Here is a 16,537-nt window from a genome sequence, read left to right as displayed (position 1 = left end):
AGAGAGCTCGCGCGAACGGCTTTCCATACACGACACCGGCCAACTGGCATAAGCGGTACTGCTACTGAAATTGAACTATTATTAACCGTAATAAAAATACGGCACATACGTACCAGGCTGTATTCGTACATTGCGACGGGGCTGACGAGGCAGCGGTGCCAACGGCTGGGCGTTCGTCTGTTGTGGCTATCGCGGAATGGTCACTTTCCGGTCCATCTGCGTATCCCACAACTCCTGCTGCTCGTGCACATAGAAGCATTGAGCGTTCATGTGTTGTGAAGTTGTTAAGTGCAAGCCCGAGCTCCTCGGCGAGAGTTTTGTTCTCCGGATCAGGCGATTCCATGACTAGGGCTGCGGGTGCACTAGGTTTTACTAGTATTTTTAAAATGGCCGCCGTCTCGGTTTCGGCACGAGTTCCGGTTCCTGTCTGACTCCCGCGTGTGGGTGCTATATGGAGTCGACATATTAAGTATCTGTTTCATGGACCGGCTCATATGACGCCATTGTTCACATCACGAAATGTGCAATTTAGTGGGAGATTTAAAATTTTGGCTTAAATTGCCTTATTTCCCAGTGAATAAAGCATCATTTGCTTCCGGGAAAGCGCTTGGGGTACTATTAAACACCTAATCTTTCGAATAAAACAAACTTTTGTTTTCTCTTCATGGCTCCTTGAACGCACGTGATGTGGCCCAATTTCCATCGCTTTCCGTGCACAAGATTACTTTCATCTTGAACGCAGCATCGTGTAAAACAGGCCGTGTCTTTGCACTGGGAAATTTCATGGTGGAAAGAACAGAGGAACGCAAAAAAAAAACAAAAAATCTATGCAGGCAACAAAGGCAAAGATGCGCCGAGCACGAAGTGGTGGCTACGTCAGTAGTCAAACGGCCATCTTTAAACGTCGACGGCGATACGGCCATACGGCGCCGCAGTTTTGAGTCGTACTCAATTATAACACGCATGCAATTTTGGGACCTATTTTCCCGAAAAAGGTGCGCGTCAGATTAGAGTAAATATGGTAGTCCTGTGCAATGGCTTTACTATTTTAATATCTTTCTTTCTGTCCTCCAATGTGTTGTCTCTTATTTTCTCTACCATAAAGAGAGAGAGAGAGTAAAAAGAAAGAAAACTACTTTACATGCATTTCTGTGCTAGAACCATTTGCATGGGGGAGGGGCTGTGCATTCCAAAAAATTCCTTGGTGTGAATATAAAGCGAAAATGCTTCATATGAGGCCACTGCCTAGTTCTAGAACAGCTTCCATATCACCAGGGCTGTTCCCCCTTCTCTACCTTTGTCTCTGCTAACTCGAGCACGAATTCATCACTGGTCTTGCTGTCACATGGAAGCATGTCATGTAGTTGTGGTGACATATGAAAAATAAAATTTTTGGCACTGCAGCACCAGACGAAATTAAGTTATAATGCATTGGCAAATACGTATACAAGCTTTCCAGGCATTAAGCTCCCACAGAAGTACATAAAAAGATACAGTGCGAGGTTGTGTCGTGATGCATTTACAGTCATAATTGAGGGTACCCATAAACGTCTTCTCTCCACCTCAACTCATATCATCCATAGGGAAGCCCCCACACTATGAATTCCAAAAATACCATATTTGTGCAAATATAAAGCGAATTTTTTCCCCATGATTTGTGCCTCCAAAATGCGCCTCGCGTTATATTCGGGCTCGAGCATAGCGTGAGCTTTTTTTCTTGCCTTTTTCTCTTCAAATACCTTCGGCCGTGGCACGCACCTCATACTATTATGCCTGAATGTGAGCCGCGAACCTGCCGCCCTACCCCTGGATTTTTGCCGCCGAGAGCAGTGAGCTCTTGGCGGCAACTTCGGCACCAGCTTCTCCCAGTAACGCGATTGGCTACGCCGGTGGCGGTCACATGAGCAGGTGGTCCGGTCAAGAGCAGAGCCCTATCGTGAGCGCGGCCTTGCATTGGTTCCTCATTGTGCTTTGTTTTGTTTGTACTTGCTACTGCCTTCTGAGCTGCTGCAATGAACAAGCGAAATCAGTACACCACCGCATTTAAGAAATAGGCAATCCTGCTGTCCGAACAGCGAAGAAATTCAAGTGCGGCACGGCATCTCAGAGTAAGCGAGTCAACCATTCGAGGTTGGAGGAAGTGCCGTGATTGCATCTTTTAAGCCGCACCGACTCATAAAGTGCTCCATAGACCCAAGAATGGCCGCTACCCGTAACCTGAGAATGACCTGGCAGAATTTGTCAGCAAACTTCACAGCCAGTTTTTGCCTGTAAACGCTGAGCTTGTGCAACTCAAAGCCAAAGAGCTTGCATGTAAGGCCCATGTGCCTCGTGGCAACTTCAAGGCCAGTCGCTCATGGGTACAAAAGTTCATGCGTTGCACGGGATTCTCGCTTCACCGAAGGACGTCGATCCCCCATAAGCTCCTGGTCAAATACAAAGAAAAAATGGTTGAGTTTCAGTGCTGCGTCCTTAAGATGAGAAGGGAACGCAAGTACCCCATAGGCCAGATTACAAGTGCGATTGAGACTCCAATTTTTCTGGACATTCCGGATGGGTACGTTATTGATGAACACGGTACCGAAGAGGTACGCGTTTGCACAACTGGCGATGAAAAGACCAGGGTCACAGCGAGGCTGGCATGCACGGCAGACGGGCGTAAGCCTCCGCCTTTCCTTATATTTAAGAGGGAGAGGCTCCTCAAGAACGACATTTTCCCACCTCGGATGTACATAAGTTGCAACGACAAAGAATGGATGGATAGCATCATGATGAAGCAGTGACTCCGAGTTGTGTGGGCAGAACGTCCAGACGCGCTCCTCAACACTCCCGCAATGCTCGTGCTGGATGCGTTCAAAGGGCACCTCACCGATGAGGTCAAGGACGTGCTTCGATATATCGGTTGTCGCTGGCATTTTGGTTTGATAGAAGCGTATCTTTTGCTATATAGTATAGCCGGGTTCAACTGTATCTGCTCGCTTCTTTACAAATGTCATTAGAAGATGCTATCTTCCACCACTACCATGTAACTACCTCTCCTCTGTCCCACGCCCACGTCTCGTGCTGTTCCCCTCCTGTCTTGGTCCTCCTACGATAAGCGCAAAAGAGGTTTGCTGAATTCAATTCAATGTTTCTGCGTTCACACAGCTGGCACTCCATCTGTTGGGACCTTTTGTTACTGCTCAACTTTGTGCTCGAGCTACTAGCTGAAGACTTTTGTGTGAGTCGTTTTTGTGTTTTGTTGGCAAAATATTGTTTTTAATGCATTTTTTTGCCATTGAAAAAATTATATCAAACTATTGTTAATTAAAAGAACACTGCTAGTACCAGTTATGTATTGATATATTGCCTCAAATATGCTGAATGTTTTCTTTTTGCTGGACAATGTTTACAAGAAGTACACTACCAGATTTGGTATTTTAGAAATGCTTTGCCTATATATACGTCTTGTTCCAAAAATTCTGACTTTTGCCAGAGTGGCTGAATCAAGGAACCGTCGGGCAGGCAAACAGAGCAAAATCTTCGTATTGAAGTAGCCCAAGGAAGACTATCGTCTTTGAAAGCAGCCAGCACTAACTGTCATTCCCATGTGCACACAGGTTCTACCCTCGGAGCCGGTGCGGCGGCCAAGGCATGGCCGCAAGGAAGGCGAGCCCATGCCCCTGGCGCCCGTGCTGCTCAACGGTTTCCGGTCCACGTCCTCCGACAACGTGTCGTCCTCGTCTTCTTCGGACAACAGCCCCCGCAGGCCCGACGAGAAGCGAGGGCGCCACGGTCCCCTCCTGCAGTCAGCGCTCAATGCTGCCAATGCCAGCGTGAGTTGCCCAACCACAGTGCGCTGTTTCACGCAAGTGGAATTAAAGTCCCCCAGAACAAAAAAATGTTGGCGCATGTGACAGCAAAACGGCTCCTAGATCACATGTCCATAGCGCAAGATGTTCTGTAGTGCACACTTTAACTTGGGTGTTTCAAGGTGGCTGCCTACACCAGTACACTGCAGATAAAATAAGGGAGTGGAATTACGTAGCCAGGTGAGTGAACTGAAAGGCAGTCAAATCCACCATCATCATTGACTCTTCTATACAGAGTGGTAGAAAGAGCAGCAATGCAACTTGTGGGTGAGACAGACTGACACCGATTGGAAATATAAGGCGGAAGTGGATTGCGAAGCAAATTGTTTCAAATGGAAAAAGTATGAAGCCCTTCAAGAATGCAGGGATCGAAGAAGCAAAGCATCTGAGGCGTGGAATTGGGTATTAACTCTTTCGCTACCGCCAAAAAATTGACTAATTTTAGGGGTCCAAGAAAACATTTTTTTTCTTGCTAAAAAATTGGTTAGGCACTACTTGCAGGAACACAAAATGCAGATTATTTAACGGCCTTTCCAATAACACCGGTTTTTTAAAGGTTTTTATATATCATAGTTGTAAAAAAAATATCAAAATCAAATTTTTGTCAAGTTGTCGAAAAAAATGATAAAAAAGGAGTTGTGTTTATCAAACCACCAGTAGTAGAAAAAAATTAGAATATACATTTTGTAGGGAAACATTTCAAAAACACGCCCTAGAAAAAATGTCGACTTGCGCGGAACAGTTTGTCAGATATAAAAAAAAATGTTAGCATGCACGGTGCTCGTGTCATGCGGTGAAGCCCAATCTCCATTTCAAAATGTGCAATTTCGGGTGGTTTCCTGGAATAAACCTGGCGGTTTGTCATTATCAGAGGCCCCAATTTGCCCCCCCATAATGTAAGAACATCATGTCAACGGCTGACTTTTAATTTACAGCGAGCACAATATTTGGGACTAGCACGTGATGCGGAAAAAAACATGCATGAAGTTGAAAACGGAACTCCGTGGCTGATGCTTGTTGTCGTTCACGGTCAGTTATCTCTCAAAACATAAAGCTGAGCTTTATTATCATCTTCTTACTCGCAATTGTAGCCTTGCTCGCAAAAATGAGGTACGATGAGCTAGAATCGTGCCCTGCGATCTTTGGCCGAGTAGCAGTTGCGCGATGAAAAAGATCAGCACAACGAGCCTCCTCTATTGCAGCGCGCCACCTAACAATTTTCAAATAAAGCAGTACAAAAACTTATCGGAGACTCCGTCCGAATAGACAGTTCAACTAAGGAGCAACATTAGACACCCGGATATACCCTCGCATGGAAACGAAACTGAAGGCGAACAGCTGGCAGTGTAAGGCCGGTTTGAAGCGCTGTTGTCGGCGGAACAGATATCTGCCGACTGGGTGTGATCTTTTGACTTGCATCTGAAGTTCTTATCGCAGAAACCGGATTATGGAGGGGGGGAAATCAGGAGCGGCGTGCTTTGTTCGAGGATCAGTCGCGGACGCTCCAAGCGCTATGGCAGGTAGCCTTGAAGTTGGGTAACTGCGTAGTAGCGCTAAATATGAATTTCGCGATGCAGAAACGAAACCAAAACTGTTGTAAACTGTTTGCGAATGGTCCTGGGGTAAGTAGAACTACCACAGTACTTAGAACAACGTGCGCAAAGGCAATAAAACTGCCTAAAATCATAAAGTAGCTTTGCAACCAGGCACTCCTTGACATTTTCAGCCGATTTCTGGGATTATTACTGTCAGAGCACGAACCTGACGATTGAAAATCGTTCACTAGTTCCCCATTCAAGCCCTGATAGCAAAAAACAAGCGCTGGTGCAGAGTAATTACGAGTTGCACGCATTCTTCGTTGGTAGCAGTGACGCGCGATGACCACGCCCCTTTTCCACACCCAGGTGATTCAAAAGCGTGTCAAAAATCCCATTTCTGTAGCAAAAATGAAAACAAAACTGATTTTGAAAGGCCATTTTCTGATCTAACTCCGAACAGCTTTACTTGTTCGAGAAACGCCTGGAACGCTATGAAAAGGGGCTCCCAAAAGTATCGATCAAATTGATCAATTTTGATAGGCGCGGTAGCAAAAGAGTTAATGCTTTTGCATCAAAATTCTTGAGAAGTGCTTAGGTCTAGGCAAAACAGCGCAAAAAAAGACAAAGACAGAGAGACACACGACAAGGACGGTGCTAAACTATCAACTGGTTTTATTTCTTTATTTCGGATAGAGGCCATGCGTGTGGATGGCCTCTGTCACCTTGTCTGAGGAAGAACTAAATTTTCTACGCATTCGCAGATAAAACTTAGGTTGAAAGGCTCTATACATTGCCTCTCTTTCGAAATAAGACCAGTTGATAGTTCAGTGCAGTCATTGTCATCTGCTTCTCTGTCTTTTTCTTTTTTGCACTGTTTTGCCTACATGATGTACCAACACGCCCAGTTTTCCACGTTAATCAAGTGCTTAGGTGTTTCAGACTTTTTTTTATATTTCTGACGGGGAGGTTTGGTTTACAATGTACCAACCCTTCCCCCTAAACTCATTGTGCACCCATCTGGCAAACCATTTTAATATAATGTGCAATTAAAACATAATTTCGGGCTTCCAGATTAAACCCGTTAGCATTAGGATATAAACTGACTTAAATTTTGTTATTTGGTGCCTATATTTCAGTTGTGTGTATTTGTGCAATACTAATAGTGCCGTGTTTGCATCCTAAGGATAAACATTGTGCCAACACTGGCAGTGAAGTCACATGGGAGTTAATTAACGCAATGTCAACTTGCTTCCCTTTATCATCAGTATCTCAGTATTGGTATTCTCAGATAATGAATGGCAGCCTACCATTGCCCCTGAGGAAGAAAGTGTACGACAGCTGCATCTTACCGGTACTCACCTACGAGGCAGAAACTTGGAGGCTGACTAAGAGAGTTCAACAGGACGACTCAGCAAGCAATGGAACAGAAGATGATAGGTGTAACATTAAGGGACAAGAAGAGAGCGGAGTGGGTCAGGGAACAAACGCGTGGTAAGGACATATTAGTAGAAATTAAGAAGATGAAAAGGCCATGTAATGTGAAGGCAAGATAACCGTTGGTCATTAAGGGTAACAGAGTGGATCCCTAGAGAAGGCAAGCGTTGCAGGGGGCGGCAGAAAGTTAGATGGGCAGATGAGATCAAGAAGTTTGCGGGGATAAATTGGTCGCAGTTAGCACAGGACCGGGTTAATTGAAGATTAATGGGAGAGGCCTTTGCCCTGCAGTGTGCGTAAATAGGCTGGGGATGATGATCATCATCATCATCATAATCATCAGTATCACTGCAGTGCAGCAAAACAGGTGGCATTTTCACTTACCACTAACCTGAATGTTGACCATGGCGGGATGGCTGCAGCAGAGAAGAAATTTTATCAAAGGTGCCATTTTTCTCCTTTATCTACAATGCACTGTAACACCTTGTCACCAGCCCCTGCTAATTTTAGCGTACACTTGTTACTCATTCATGACCTGGGCAGGAACATTTATTTAGGTCTCACTTTCAAGCCACTTTTTAGTTCGTAGACATAGATGTCCAGTATTCACTCCATATGCCTCAGTGCCCCACCCCTTCACCCTATTCACAGAGTGACATGGAAAAGGCAGACTCTCATAGTGTTCCTCACATCGTTTTAACAAAGCCTTCCAATGCTTTTTTTTCCTTTGTAGTTGCACAGTCCCTCTTATTTGAATTAAGTGTGGCTTAAAAGCGCTGACTTGAACAGACGTCCTTGCTTTCAGCTTGTAGTGGGAACACTCATGTCATCGTTTGGTGGACAAATGAGCTGAGCAGGGTAGCTGGCTTGGTGCATGAACTGTTTTTAAACACTCAAAGCAAGCTTTTCCTTCTAGCACGCAGTGCCCATTGCCGCCCCACTGCAAAACGGAGCCAGCTGTGCACTGCAGTCCTTCAGGGCATCACCGTCCGTGGACAGCCTGTCCAACTCTTCCTGCGACAGTCCTCGGAAGCCAGAGGAGAAGCGGGGCCGGCTAGTGGCCGTTGCCCCACCTGTTGTGCACAATGGCGTCCCTTACAAGGCAAGCAGTGCTGTTCTCATCTAGCCTCCTACTTGATGCGTTTATGGGGAACGCACAGCGTGCAAATCATTTATTACAGAAACAAGAGGTACACACACATACACAGGTCCTGCGGACAGCACCCCTGGCTTAGTCGTAATAAAATAAATCTAAAATTGCTATATTGAGCAACTTGACATTCCAGATATTAGTATGATAACTTACTATTCAGGTTTAGTAGAGCACTTAACAAGTAATTGGACTTTGTATCTTGTGTTTTCAGCACACTGCTGTATATCACATAGCAGTTAGCACGCTGTTAGGAATGCTAGTTATGCTGAATGACTTGCATAGAGGAGATTTATTTTATTTATTTATTTGTGTTACCCTCACATTAATTGTGATGTGGCACCTGAACCCTTGAACCTATCAGCAAAACAACTGACTTCTTTGTATCTGTTAATCGTGGTAGAAAGTAAGTCAGCGCAACCAGTCTAGGTATTAAAAAAACATAAATTCGCCAGAAACCATAGGCGGGAGACTAACTGAACGATTAGCCTGCTGCCTCGCAGGGCGCCCCGCCGTCCCTGGCTGAAACGGAGAACGGCGAGCGGCGGCTGTCGGACAACAGCAAGCGGCTGCTCCCCGCAGCGGTGCGGCCCCTGCTGCAGCACAACCAGAGCCCCGGGTCAGACACACGACCAGAGAGCGACTACGACCGGCCCTGGGACTTGCCAAGGATCAAGCGCAGCAATGGTGACTCGCCTCCGCAAGTCCCCGACCACAGGTACTGACTGCAGGGGACGATTTGCGGGGGGCGGCTGGCCTCGTACATGCTTTCAGGTTGACAGGGGTGAACAACAATAGTCTTAGAAGAGATCTCCCTGAGGGTAATAAGATGGATGACCTTTCCGACATCAGTGCAATGCTCCAATGCCGTAAAGGAATGTAGCTGTGAAGTGTTTGTTCACTTTATGGCTGTGTTCAACAACCACGCGCCCTGCTAAGCAGTCACCTGCGAAATCAGAATTTCCATTAGGAGAACTTATTGTCGGGCGAGTTGGTGCATCTTTGGTGAATAAACATGGCCTTTGCTCAAAACGGGAACAAACATGCACGTGTTTGTTCTTGTTTTTCTGGAAAAGCAAAGCCCGGGTGTGTTTGCCTCAGAATTTTAGTGTTTGAACCAGTTGGAGGTGATGGTAGTATATAACAGAACTTACCCTGTTTGATGATGATGATGATGATGGCGATGTTTATTAACGTATGGACCTAGCCTTGCGTGGTATGCTGGCAATTGCTCCCCCGATCAGCACTTTCTTTCCACTATGTATGGGAAATCACCAGGAGTCACTGAGGCATGTGTCTCTTAAAAACTCGAGGATCAGGCACAAAATGTCTGTCCTAGTGATCCAATGGCCTTATAGGAAAGATGATATCGTCCCTGTAAAAAATGTGTGTGGAAGGGCCTTCAAGCTTTGGGACCTTGTACAATGAACTAAAATGCAGAGCAAGCCACCGTTTACGTTGTGGAACATTTTTCCAGAAAACTTTTGGAGAGGCTAACAACTATTTTAGTGCTGTGTTTGAATGGAAGTTGCAACTGCTTTTATACAGACAGACAGCCCGCTTTCTTTTGGCTGACAGAGCTTGAATTTCAAGAAAAATGTATTTTGTGCAACATAAATGAATTATGCGGGCATGCATTTTACAGACATACATAATAGATGTTGCGCACATATAAGCAGTCTCATACAATTGAAGCTGAAACCCTTAATGGGCTACCAACAAATACTTGCAGCCTAGCTGAACACTAGTACAGTCAAACATCGCTACAACGAAACTGACGGGACCCGCGAGAAATTTTGTTGAAGCGAAAATTTCATTGTGGTGAAATCGGCCCCAACACACCACCAAAAGGCAAGAAAAATACCGCTGCACATTATCCACAACATTTACTGCATAATACAGCGTTTATAAAAAGGAGCGCTGCGAAATTACGCGTTGTTAATTCAGATAACGAATGTACCAATGGTTATCTCCTTTACCCACAAGTAAAGAGCGAGCGTTATGGTGGAGGAGGAGGGAAGAAATGCAGTCGGAAGACATACTGCTGTAAATAACGCATATCTACCGAGCTGATTACTTGCAGATGGCTGCCAGGCCGTCGTAACCCCCACTCCCCTCTCGCTTGTGGCAGGAGCAGCGTTCGTTATCTTATCCTCTGACAGGGCACAGCCACAGCGGCATGTGACTTTGCCAGGCAAGCCGAATGCGCTTGCATTTATCGCAAGCCTGCTGGATCACGACTGAGATAGGATTACGCAGGTTCAAGACTGCCCCAAAAGCACTTTCAGATTTGACTACACACTTCAAAAACACCATTTATTTACGAGAAAAGTCAGTTACCTTTGTTTGCCTCCGTCCTTTGGACATCAGCGTCGTGGTGCTATGCTTGCACTCGGTCAGCAGGTGCATCACTTCGTTTTTATTGTGGGCTCCAAGGAATTTGCGAATAACGTCAAACACGTCCATCACATCCACCTCAGAAGACAGGGCCAATGCATCTTGAGCGTCAGTCTCGTCGTCAGATAATGCTTCGTTATTGCGAACCTCTTCAGTTATGGCCTCGTCACTTAACTCTTCATGAGCAACGACGTCTGCGTCAACGGCAATGAACTCCTCTATGCTGACGTCCACTGTCACATTTCCTAAGTCACGAAGGGCTGCCCAAGCCGCAGTAGCTTCCGTGGAGGGTGGCGCCACTCTGACGCAGTCGTCTTCCTCGAGCGTTGCTGAGTTTGCTGCCTCTTCAGCAGTGGGCTTAAAACTGGCGTGCGCAAAGCAATTTTTTATAACGCTTCGCCGGGTTGCCGTCCATGCCATGGCAATCATTTCCAAAGCCATGAACGAGTCCACCATGTTCAGCCGCCCCATGTCAACATTGAACACCATTCGCTGAACCAGCCGCTGCCGATAAGCACTTTTAACACTGTGGATGATCCCTTGGTCCAGTGGCTGGATCAAAGCTGTGCAGTTCGGTGGGAAAAAATGAACTTCTAGGTTCTCAAGCTTGATGTGCTCAGTGTTATGGCAGAGTAGTGTTATCTATTAGCAAACACACCTTGCGATTTTGGGCCTTCATATCACAATCAAAAGCCTTCAACCAATCACAAAAAATAGCCCACCTCATCCAAGATTTTTTGTTCGCTAAGTATTTCACTGGCAAGATCTTACCGCCCTTAAACAAAGTTGTATTTTCTCTTCATGGACCCTTTCAAGCATCGAGGCTTTGCGCTCTTGCCAATGGCGAGCAGGCAGCGCTTGTCTGAGCCATCCATGTTTGTACAAAAAAGCAGAGTCCCGGCATTTTAGATGCAGAGCATCTGATTCACTCGCCTTGTCCCTCCGGCGTCGTCGTCGTTGTTGTCGGCGTTGTCCACCCCTCTGCCATTCTCTTCGCCGCGCGAGCTGCGCTCTCCGCCGCTCACCCCCTCTCCTCTCCGATAACGAACACTCTCTCGCGAGGGGCTTTGGATTGGATTAGATTTGATTGGATTGGATTGGATTGGATTCAATTGGCTTGGCTTGGCTTGGATTTGGTTGGATTGGATTTGGATTGGATTGGATTAAAGTGGATTGTTTTGGATTGTGTTGCGTCATAGCCGCGGCAGACGCACTGGGGCCGGCGCATGTGCAGTACTCTCTCTTCCGCGGTTTCCTCTCCTTCGGGCGCGCTGCACATATAACCGGTGTGCCGTTCTCCGGCGAAGCAACATCCACGCTTGGCTCAAACACCTAGAGTCCACGCCGCTTTACAAGTACGCCAACGTCGTCATCGACTGGGACCAGCTTACGCAGTCCCCTCAACGTTATGCGCGCTATAAAACGCGTTCCCTTCGCCGCTCCGCCTATGCGTCGCATCTACACAGAAGTTCCCGCGAGGGGAGGTGGGAGTTTTTTTGCTATGCTTTCCTCAGGCTCATGTGAAGAGTCTTCGCGGGTAGCAGTTCATAAAAAAATCCTGTCTCGTCCATACTGTATACGTCGGACGGGGAATAATCTTTCATTATGTTGGCAAAGCAGATGACGCCCAAGTAGCTGCACTATTCGCATCCGAAGCAGCAGACTCGCCACACAACACCTTTGCAATGATATCATGCCGGGCCTCAAAACATGGCTTTAAAATTGTCGATGCCGAGCAGGCAAGCATAGTCCAGTACTTTTTGCTGCAGCATGCTTCCGCTGATAGGCATTGTCTTTTCACTTATGTCAAAGAACCACTTGGACAATGCCTTCTCAAGATCCTCATGTGTCCCATGTGTCGACTTCTTGCGCTTGGTGGACGTCCCTAAAGAAAAAGCACTGGTTTTTTAATCCTTTGATTTCAAAATTGAGCACAGCATGCTGTTAGACATGCCAAATTCCGCTGCGATGTCTCCTTTTTTTCTGCCAGTTGAAGCTTCGCTGATGATCCGCGCCTTCTCCTCCAAAGAAAGGAACTTCCGCTTCGCCTTCATCATCATGAGATTGTGCCGGCTCGAACAAGTGCGTGTGACGAACACACAAGCAATGCACAAGCACAACGTTATGTCACCATAACAACGTGATCTATAATGAATACAGATTGGCTACTATAGATTGGCTGTGGCTCTCGCTTGGCTAAGTAGGCCTCCTTGCGGCAAGGCGGCCTACCACATCATCATCACCACCAGAAAATGGCACCCTCCTATGAGATGGTTTTAGTGGTGCGGCGGCCGCATGTTTTCGCTAAAATTAAACGGCGTGGATGTACTAAAAGTTACAGATAGTCAGCGTTATGCATATTATATCGTAAAACAAATGTTCAAGCCCAGCTCCACTGAGCGAAATTTTCGTTGAAGCGAGAACAGGTCTGAAAAACTGTTCGTTGTGGTGGGAGTGTTGATGCAATGATTTCTATGGCTAGCTGGCGGGGAATGAGAAATATTTCGTTGAAGTGGCGTCGTTGTAGCGGGTTTCAACTGTAACTACGCATGATCACTATCAGAAGCTGCCATCTAGAAAACAATCATAGCTTGTATGCTTTGCTTCATATGTTGTGTATGTGCATATCATACACTTTATTTCTTTTTTGTACACCTACAATCATCATCATCATCAGCCTATCTACGGCCACTGCACGGCAAAGGCCTCTCCCATTATTCTCCAATTACCTCGGTCCTGTGCCAACTGTGACCAATTTATCCCCGCAAACTTCTTGATTTCATCTGCCCATCTAACTTTCTGCCGCCCCCTGCAACGCTTGCCTTCTCTAGGGATCCACTCTGTTACCCTTAATGACCAGCGGTTATCTTGCCTTCGCATTACATGCCCTGCCCACGTCCATTTCTTTTTCTTAATCTCTACTAATATGTCCTTAACACGCGTTTGTTCCCTGACCCACTCCACTCTCTTCTTGTCCCTTAATGTTACACCTATCATTTTCCGCTCCATTGCCCGCTGAGTCGTTCTCAATTTAAGTTGAACCCTCTTAGTGAGCCTCCAGGTTTCTGCCCCGTAGGTGAGTACCAGTAAGATGCAGCTGTCATACACTTTCTTCTTCAGTGACAATGGTAGGCTGCTATTCATTATCTGAGAATGTCTGCCATATGCACCCCACCCCATTCTTATCCTTCTAATTATCTCTGCCTCATGGTTGGGATCTGGGGTCACAACTTGGCCTAAGTAGATATATTCGCTTACTTCCACTGCCTCGCCACCTATCTCAAACCGCTGTGCTGTCCCGAGGTTATTGATCATTAATTTAGTTTTCTGCATATTAATTTTCAGGCCCACGGTTCTACTCTGTTCGTACAGTGCGGAAGGCATGCTTTGCAATTCGTCCCCCGAGTTACTTAGCAAGGCAACGTCATCAGCAAATCTGAGGTTACTGAGGTATTCTCCATTAACCCTTACTCCCACCTGTTCCCAATCCAACGTTCTGAATACTTCTTGTAAACATGCTGTGAATAACATTGGAGAGATTGTGTCTCCTTGTCTGACACCCTCCCTTATAGGTATTTTACTGCTCTCCTTATGAAGGATGATGGTAGCTGTGGACCCATTGTAGATATCCTCTAGTATTCTTACATAATGCTCATCTGCCCCCTGGTTCTGTAATGCCTGAATGACTGCTAGGGTTTCGACCGAGTCAAATGCTTTCTCATAATCTATGAAGGCTATACCTACACCTATGAAGGCTATGAAGGTACACCTACCATTTGAAGCTAATTGCTGCAACGACACATTTATGTGACTTTTTTCACTTCAGTCCCAACTGCTTGCTTCATGTCCTCTTTTTTATTTAAAGGGGGAGGGGTTGCATGACTTCTGCTACACTCACCTGCCACTGTGGCTGAGTGGCTAAGGCTTTTTGCTGCTGATCACGAGGACGCAAGTTCGATTCCCGGCTGTGGCGGTTGCTTTTCTGATGGAGGCGGAAAGCAAAAACGCACTTGTGTACAAGATTTCGGCGCATGTTAAAGGTCCCTAGGTGGTCAAAATTAATCCGGAGCCCTCCACTATGGCGTGCCTTATCACCTGCGCTACGTTGGTGTGTTAAACCCTACAATCAACCAATCGCTTCTGCCACACTCTCAGGGTGTAGTCAAGCTGGTGCATTACAGAACTCTTTACACTACATCCCAGCATCCCAGGTATTTTGTATGGCTTCATTTTGTTTTGTACGATTCTTTATCCTGCTCTCAAGTCAAGGCATGCAACAACAGCATGAAGATTCCCCCCCCCCCCCCCTTCCCCCGTTCACTCCTAAAAAAAAGGGGGGGGGGGGGGGGACTAGTGAAATTCAACTCAGGCAGCAGCTGAAACAACTTGCCCTGAGGTCTGGTCAAATAAAGCTGTAGAGACAATTAACTTCTTTTTGTTTCCACCTTTGCTTGCAGTGTGACAATATTTTCCTCCATACCATGCGGCTCCTCGTGCATTCAGGTCCCGGCCGGCAGTGCAGTCGCCCACGCAGCAGCACGTTCCGTCGTCAGCGGTGCCCTCGGCAGCCGCCCGGCTGCCCCCTCCCCCATCTCCTGAGCTTCCTGCCCTGGCTGCAGAGCCCTCGCGTGCCAGCCCAGCGCCCACGGCGAGCAGCAGCGGAGGGGGGCCCAGCTCTTCTTCTCCCTCGGTGGCCATGATGGCCTCCTCGTCCTCTTCCTCGTCCAACACATCCATCGCGATGGAGTCTCCCGCCGCGGCAGGACCAGCTGCCAGGCCCAACGGTAGTGGCGCCTTTCAGCTGCTCGCTTTTGTTATTGGGGAGGGACACAAGGCTCTCCTGTTTTGCTTCCAGGTGATGAGAGCTTGCCTCGTACAAGTGTTTCGTGTGTTTAGATGTAACAATTTAACCATTCAGCATGTACCACATTGCTGTGAAGCTACACCCACAGATGCTGTCATAGGGGAACAGGTGGTACGGAGTGCTTTAGCTCCTCTCTTCCTAGCTTTGGTCCTGTTGCGTGGAAATTATATTCAGAAAATTCATTAGAGGACGAATGAAATCAGCTGTAAGGACTTTCCACAATAGGAAAGTCGGTTTGACATTTTTAGCGCTGCGTGTAAAGGGTGAACCTTGTCAAAAATGGTCGCATTGCAGAAGAGCTTCATTATCACGACTACTAAGGAAATGTGTCGTAACGGCCTTCCCCTAGTGGCTATGTTTGGAATTTTTATGGCTGCGTGTAAAAAGTGTACTCTCTCAAATATTTTCGTTTTGCACCAAAGCTGCAGCAGTAGGTCAATTAATGCTGTGATCCGTCCATTGCACTGTGGCTCTGTTTGGCATTTGTATCGCTGCCTGTAAAGGGTGCCCTGCCACAGCGGTGGTTGCGCTGCAACAAAGCTGCAGTATCTATCAATTTCATGAGGACATTCCCACGCTAGTGGCTATGTTCGGCACTTGTATTTGCTGGCTGTAAAGGGTGCACTGCCACAATGACAGTCACATTAGAACAAAGCTAGAGCGACAGGGCTGCTACAAAGGAGATGCGTAGTGGCTCCGTTCAGCATTTGTATCGCTGCCTGTAAAGGGTGCACTGCCACAGCGGTAGTTGCGCTGCAACAAAGCTGCAGTACCAGGCCACTACTGCACGGGCATGCGCCTTCTAGTAGTGCCAGTTGAGGCTTGTATGGCCGCTGTAAAGGGGGCACCCCCATAAAAGTTCACACATTGCTGAAGAGCTGAAGAAATCATTCACCTGAAGAGGAAAAAGGATCATAAGGGCATTCAAAAATTAGCCCTGCAGTCACTGCAAATGCTGTGCTGTGATGCCGCAGTGAGGACTTGGAAGCCGGCAATTTTCAGTGTTGCTGCGTGCCTGCGCTTAGTGGTTTAAAGTTGTAGGCTGGTTATTTCTCTGTGCCACAATTTACATTGCACAAAGAACTCGGTGTAAACTTGTTCCTTTATCCAAAGTACTAAGAAGTAAGGAAAGGAGGGATTATAGTCCTAAGAATTGTTGGGCTCTACAATGAACACTGGCTTTTGTATGCAGCAAGCACATCCTTTGGCTCGTAGAAACCTTTAACCAAACATTCTCTTTCACTGCTTGACAGTAGGAACAGGTTGAAAGTTGTCTGTTCTGATCATATAGTAAAAGCTGTCA

At 46.7% G+C, this 16,537-nt stretch overlaps 1 protein-coding gene across 2 annotated transcripts in view; it reads left to right on the top strand.

Annotated features, from left to right (window-relative positions):
* Hwt (SH2 domain-containing adapter heavyweight) overlaps positions 1 to 16,537 on the top strand; it is a 253,722-nt gene that overhangs the window by 214,232 nt on the left and 22,953 nt on the right. For both annotated transcript variants that reach the window (XM_077699734.1, XM_077699733.1), the window contains exons 7-10: positions 3,600 to 3,815; positions 7,740 to 7,925; positions 8,477 to 8,691; positions 14,874 to 15,154. In XM_077699734.1, the coding sequence (XP_077555860.1) occupies positions 3,600 to 3,815; positions 7,740 to 7,925; positions 8,477 to 8,691; positions 14,874 to 15,154 (898 nt within the window). The remainder of the gene's footprint in view (positions 1 to 3,599; positions 3,816 to 7,739; positions 7,926 to 8,476; positions 8,692 to 14,873; positions 15,155 to 16,537) is intronic.

Source organism: Haemaphysalis longicornis, unplaced genomic scaffold, assembly GCF_048455015.1.
Source record: "Haemaphysalis longicornis isolate Haplotype H1 unplaced genomic scaffold, Haemaphysalis longicornis Haplotype H1 scaffold_2, whole genome shotgun sequence".
Classification (NCBI taxonomy): Eukaryota; Metazoa; Arthropoda; class Arachnida; order Ixodida; family Ixodidae; genus Haemaphysalis; species Haemaphysalis longicornis.
This window is presented reverse-complemented; position numbering and strand designations above follow the sequence as displayed.